This window comes from Leguminivora glycinivorella, chromosome 11, assembly GCF_023078275.1.
Source record: "Leguminivora glycinivorella isolate SPB_JAAS2020 chromosome 11, LegGlyc_1.1, whole genome shotgun sequence".
Taxonomy (NCBI): domain Eukaryota; kingdom Metazoa; phylum Arthropoda; class Insecta; order Lepidoptera; family Tortricidae; genus Leguminivora; species Leguminivora glycinivorella.
In genome coordinates, this window is record NC_062981.1 from 22,306,846 (window position 1) to 22,313,476 (window position 6,631).

The 6,631-nt window shown below is 39.7% G+C and overlaps 1 protein-coding gene across 1 annotated transcript in view; it reads right to left on the reverse strand.

Moving 5' to 3' along the window:
* LOC125231257 (mitochondrial 2-oxoglutarate/malate carrier protein-like) overlaps positions 1-4,439 on the reverse strand; it is a 10,136-nt gene extending 5,697 nt beyond the window's left edge. Inside the window, exons 1-3 of the mRNA XM_048136647.1 lie at positions 4,200-4,439; positions 2,425-2,530; positions 72-193 (exon numbers count right to left, since the gene is read on the reverse strand). Of these exons, the coding sequence (XP_047992604.1) occupies positions 72-193; positions 2,425-2,530; positions 4,200-4,273 (302 nt within the window). The 5' untranslated portion in view covers positions 4,274-4,439. The remainder of the gene's footprint in view (positions 1-71; positions 194-2,424; positions 2,531-4,199) is intronic.
* Between the last annotated feature and the right edge of the window lie 2,192 nt (positions 4,440-6,631).

Genomic DNA, 6,631 nt, shown 5'->3' on the forward strand with positions numbered 1-6,631 from the left:
TTATATGTATTAGTTTAGTAAGTTATTGTGGCAATAAAAAATTTTGAAGTTTGAAGTAAAGTTATACTGACGAGTTATAAATATCGGTGATGGCGTTGAAGCTCCCAAGGCGCCCAGTAGTGTACGTGGCTTGTCGGAACAGCGCTGCTGAGATCCCGCTGTAGAGACCTTTAAATCCTTCCTTAGCGACCACCTGTGAATTACGATCATTATTAAATGTAAGCTGGTGGAAAAGTGTTACTACTCAATTGCTGAATTCTCCATAAATTTACAGATAAGAATGTGTAATTTGTGCCCTAAATATTAATAATTAAGTAGATAAATGGTAATAATAAGTGGTTAAACTATTGATATCATCAAAATGATATATTTATTTGAAAAATTTGTAAAATGTATCGTTATTACTAGTGATGTAAGATGTTTGTAAACAATGTTTTGCTACACCCTTTCCAGGGACCATTATGTATATGCCCATGTAAAATATTGAAATGCAAATAAAGATCTATCTATTGGGACCGTGCGCGACGACAACGCCACGTGACAGTGACAATATTGTAACCGCTGCCAATTGAGAAGTAAGTATTTAAACATTGTGAAAGAATTAATGAAATCTTGTGCTATTTTACTACATTAGACAATTTTGGACGATGGTGGTTACAACATTATCGCCAATAACATTAAAATCGTTGTTTTCAGTGAGAAATTGACAAACTGGTGACTAAAACGGGGTTTCGTGCCATCGCTCACGAAATCATTTTCCAACCTGAGACGATGAATAAAGGCAATAAATTGGTGCTAGCTGGGCATTTTCTACAGATTGAAGACATTATTCCGCCATTTGTATCTACGTGCAATAAAGTATAAATAAATCATTGGCTTTTGAAATAGTTGATCAGTTCACTGCTATCCTGTTATTTTCATAGGCTAACTGACAAGTAATGGTATTATAAATATCATTGCAGGGTACAGGGTTTATTGTAAAATAAGAACAAACTAGCTATAATAACGTTTAATTATAATATACATTACAAAAACTTGTTTCATTTACTTGAAAATATTGGAGGTTTACCAGATATCACATCAAATACAATCATGAATGCGATAAAATAAGTTCTCAGGAATTTTATTTAAAATGTGATAAGCCTTCAGTGGATGGACTGCTTCTGCTTCTATTGTTCTCGTACTCCTTCTTCCCATTGAAACCTCGATATTTACGCATTTTCGTCAATCCGTTTCGATTTGTAAACAGGAGCACAGATGAGGAAACAAATAAAATGATTTTCGAACATAACTGGGATTGGCTTCCACGTCGGCTTTTCTACCTCCAATAAAATTTGCACTATAAATTCACCGTAAATTCAATCCAATACTTGTATCAAATGATTACGCACTTTAAGTAAAACTTCAGAGATTGGACGACACTTTTCTTCTTACGGCAACTATTCACTTAAACGGTGGTTTTGTTTCTACAACGGTCTTGGAAATAGCTAGAATTTAGTCGCTACTTTTCTTGGAGTTATTACAATTCGCCATAACAAATTTTACGGGGCCCGTATTAAATTTATCTCAAAAACGACATAAAAATGTTTACTGCAATATGGATTTGACAGCGCAAGTCAGCGACTAAGATGTCAATTTTGGCCGTAGTGATAAGCGCTGTGATCGTTTTAGCTACCCCCTCCACCCGCTTTGCACCCTGCCAATATTTATCTATCATTGTCATTATAATTTAATATCTTCAGACATAATTTTTTTGACACAATTTCCTTTTCGAACGTGTATCGCACGATTCGCACGACGTTTTTCAGTACAGATGACCCTCCGAAGTTTCGACCTGACAAAAAATGAACCACTTCTCGCACTAGTGCGTAAAAAAGCACCATCTATACTGAAAAAATCATGACGCGGTATACGACCGTCTCCAAAAACTACATTTTAATGTGAGTTCGGAGATCGATTCTAGTTTTTTGGCATGGTTTTGATATACTATGACCTTGATAATAGTCTTGGCGATTGTCGAACATCATCATTCGCCTGCCCTTATCGCATTCATTTGGGGTCGGCGCAGCATGTCTTCCGCTTCCATACCTCCCTATCATCCGTCATTTCATCATTCACTTGCTTACATATTGGCGATTGTCGAACATATTACACACTTTTTCGAAGAACTAAAAAGTAGTAGATGAATGTACTATGTACTGAACTTAAAGGCACTCCGATTAGTTGAACCTGGACTAAACGGATTCTGAGGTTAGACTTTAATTAACATGAACTGCGTTAACCTCCGTACATTCAACCAATTTTAATCCTAAGCCTCTGTAGAACCTTAACACAGTAAACTTCAATGTGATTCATATGGCGAACAGAACACGGTGTCAAAAAGACAGGGTTCCGTGTTCTGTTGTGGTCTAGGATTGACCGTACCTCCTTGGCCATCCTGACCATGGTGTAGTCCTTGGCAGCAGGTCCCAGGAGTTGCATCCTGGTCTTCAGCAGATCCATCGGCTGGACGATGCAGATTGCCATCATGCTGTAACATCGAAACAAGGATCCAGGGGTTTCACCATAGTGACATTGACACCTTAGCACTGAAAATTCGGTGCCTATATTGTTACTCAGCGTCAATATTTTCTTGTTGAACAGGCAATGAAAGGCGAAGTGTCATCGTTGGGCGACAATTTTATTGACGCTGTTGCGAAGTAGGCCGGAGACCGTATTATTTTTTGTGACATACGCGGCAAACGAGCAGACGAGCTGCCTAATGGGAAGCAGTTATAGCCGCCCATCGCCCATGAACATAAGCGACATCAGCGTAGCCATTTGTACGTTACTGACCTTTGAGAACCCTAAATACCTGCTTCTTGAAGAAACCCATGTCATAAGGGAAACACTCCAGAAGATAGTTCATGTAGGTATAAGTAATGTGTGTGCTTATTCATAGACGTTATTTCCAACATTTAAAAGGGAACAGTTATAAGTTATCCCCAATTTCAAAGCAATTTTGCAAGCGGTATTGAAGATTTGTATTTTTTGTATTTGTTTTTTGTAATAATAGCGTCAAATAGCTGTAGGAGGTAGGGCATAGCGGATGATATTCCGCTTTGTAGGTGTGCCGGTAGGGCACAGCACAGCGGATATCGTCTCGCTCGAATCTAGAGCAGAATCCAACTGGGGTAGTACCTCCGTCTTACAGAAGACCGCAGCCAAATAGCACTAGACCCTACTCATAGTGTTGTGTTCCTGTCGGTGAGCAAGGCTGCCAGAGCTCAACGAGGGTGCGGTGTGCTGATGACAGGAGGACTTACGGAATTAACTTGTTCCGTCTATTGTCCTTTGAGTCGTCGGCAACCCGAACCCTCCTTAGAACTTGTACACTCCTTTTTGCTGTGTACTTAACACAGCAAAAGGGAATGTACAAGGGTGGCAAAGCGCATGTGACACTGTTTGAGTTGCAGGCGTCCATAGGTTACGGTGACCGCTTTACATCAGGCGGGTCGTATGCTTGTTTGCCACCGACGTAGTATAAAAAAAAATACTTTTCCCGAAATCGGTAGGTAGGGGTCCCAATCCTACCGACTGCGCCAACTTCTGTACATAGTACTAGCGACCCGCCCCGGCTTCGCACGGGTGTAAGGCCTCAGTGCACGCTCATATTGGGCGTGCAGGGGGGGGGGGGCGGGGCGTGCGACGTGCATGTCAAACAATTGAAGCTCATACAACTGTCCTGAGTCGACGCTTCATGGATTGTATGCACGCTCGCCCGCCTCTCCCAACGCTCGCACCGAGCGTCCGCTCAGTCCTTTCACTTACGGCTCAGCCACGACATTGGTCTAAGCGCGGCAGCTGTGAGCGGCGGCCATACATTGGAGCGAGACACAGCGATGGGACTTTTCATTCGCACGTATGGCTGCCGCTCACCGCTGTCGCGCTTAGACCAATGTCGTGGCTGGGCCGTTAGATATGCCATACGGACTTTTTAACCGACTTCAAAAAAAAAGGAGGAGGTTCTCAATTCGACTGAATGTTTTTTTTTTTGTAGACCTATATCCCAAATAGTCGATGTCGCTCAAACTAACTACAGGGGATCAGGTAAACCCCGCCGGCGATGGCGGGATGAAGCAGTATGCAGTATTCCGCAATTTTCGATTTCATGCGAGCGAAACGGGAAAAAGATAATAAACAAGTCAAAAGTCACTCACCCGGCCGATCCCCCGAAAAGAAACTGGTAAAGTGGAGGGATGATCGTGATCTTCGGTTTCGGCTTGTCTCCCATGGTTCGAAAAGTTCAATACACATTTGTTACTATGATTGCATTTGTTACATTTGTTGCTGATTTGTTATGTTATAATGGTTGTATTAATGTTGGATGGATGGTTGGATGTGTTAAATTATGTAAAATACGGAATCATGGTGGTTTTTTTTGTGTGACTTTTGACGTCCAAATTGATTTAACTGTTTTTTACAGATTCACGATCATGCATCCTATGGAGTGTGTATAGTTTGAGAGATTGTTATTGGGAAGGTCGTATATATATGCAATCGACTCATGCTTGACCAAGTTTTAAGTTTGGAAGCTCAGTTGTCTATGTGCAGACTTTTGACTTTTCAAACAGGTCTGTTTGAACATTGGTCTGGCGAATCTGTTTGGTCATGGCAACGCATTGTTATAACGATACTGCGCACGTGTGCGGGATGGCTTAAGGCAGTTGCGCTGACAGTGCAAACCTTTGCGTCAAAATACAGCAAACAGTGTGAATTTCACGAAAGTTATTTTAGAAAACTATTAAAAATTAAGTGCATGGTCGTAGAAAAAGTATTGTATGCAACGGTGTTTAACTGAGTCAAAAATTACTCGTGGCGACTTTATTAACAATTTTCGGCTTCGCCTCAAATTGTGACCCACGCCTCTCGTCTTTTTTGACCTCATTTAAACGCCTGTTGCATAAAATACTATAAACTTATTTGGTAATATACAGATAAAAAAAAAACTACTAATACTGTGGTAACCTCTTTAACACTGGCCACACGTGCGAGAGGGACACCAGCCCAAACAATGCCCTCTCATATGGACCGTTTTTGCTAGTCTGATACGAACGCCTTTCTGGCTCAGTGATAAGGTTCAATTTAGTATGGCAAAAAATGTGATCGCGCTGTCCCCTGTAAAGGTCTATGGGAGTGTGTAGTGGACCATTTTTTTTTAAAGTCACTCATCAGCGAGTGACTAAAAACGTGTACAAAACGCGCGAATGTGAGCATGACTTTTTATTTGGAATAAAATTAATAAAACCAAAAGCAAAGTATTAAAAATAACAATTTAATAAATAATTTGTTCAATAATATTTAATAAATTATCAGTGTAAAAATATATACCTACAATACCTACACTTCTTGAAACAGTTGGTACAAATGTTTCATGTTACTATTTTTTACGCGTATAAAAATAAATCAAAATAACCAAACAACATTTTCAGCACATACCTACCTACGTTTTAAATAAATACAACAGAACAAGCAAACAAATATTATCGCACAGTTTACCTATATTCCTAATTCTTATTACAGTAAGATCGTTTTCACATTATGGCATTACCCATTAGAAGTATTAGAACATTAGAAGGAGGAGACACACTCAAAGGTTATGACAGATGGCGCCACCCTATTAATCCATTGCACAGATAAAGAATTTCATACGTGAGATCGCGGAGATGGTATTTGTTTTCTCTCTCTCACATATGAATGACAGTGACATGCCTAGACACAAGAATATTATATACCATGGATATTGCGTGCCGAACATTACGTTGAAGCCAGAAAATTTGACCTTGAATTACGTCACGCCGGTCTTGCATCTCTTTCTTTAGGGTGTCCATGATTAAGCATACATTAGGGATATCCCGCGGAATTTGACGTATTACGTTTATACGACTGATTAATTTTGTAACTTATTAAATTCAAATCCGATCAATCGTTTTATCACGAAAGTGAACATCCATCCTCACAAACTCAAAAAGTAAGGTACATTAGGGCAATTCCGAAAGTCGTCTAATTAGGAAAGTCGCATAGAAATCACCATTATTTCCGTCATATCAAGATTCCCCTTTCGGAATTATCTGAACATTTCTGTCATTCGGAATTACTCTAATGCACCTTACTAATTTGTCAACCGCCAATAAGGTCCATTTCTATACCACTCTGCAGTTACTTTGCCTTACGCCACAAAATACGGTACAGTTTTTACCAGTGGTAAACTACTGGGATTTTTTTCAGAACCGTTCCAGAATAAGAGCGTGGTGAGTGTTGCAACACGAGGCTTAAAATATAACTTTTCTTTTACTGACACCTGTATTTATTAAAAAATGTTTCAGTCACTTTAAACTATCACAATAATATTTTGGTAGTAACTACTGGGAAAACTAATCCCAGTAGCTATCAACCCCCGGTGTGGTAATTAACAATGTGGGGAAAATCCCAGTAGTTAGGACAGGTAAAAACTTGGTGGTAACTAGTGGGAATAGCCACAAAAATATAAGGGAAGTATTTGTCAATGGGGAAATAATGAAATACTAGGACGTTTTAAAACAGTATCTTTATTTTTAAGCGCCGCCCCAAATCTCAAGGAAGGTGGTTCTCA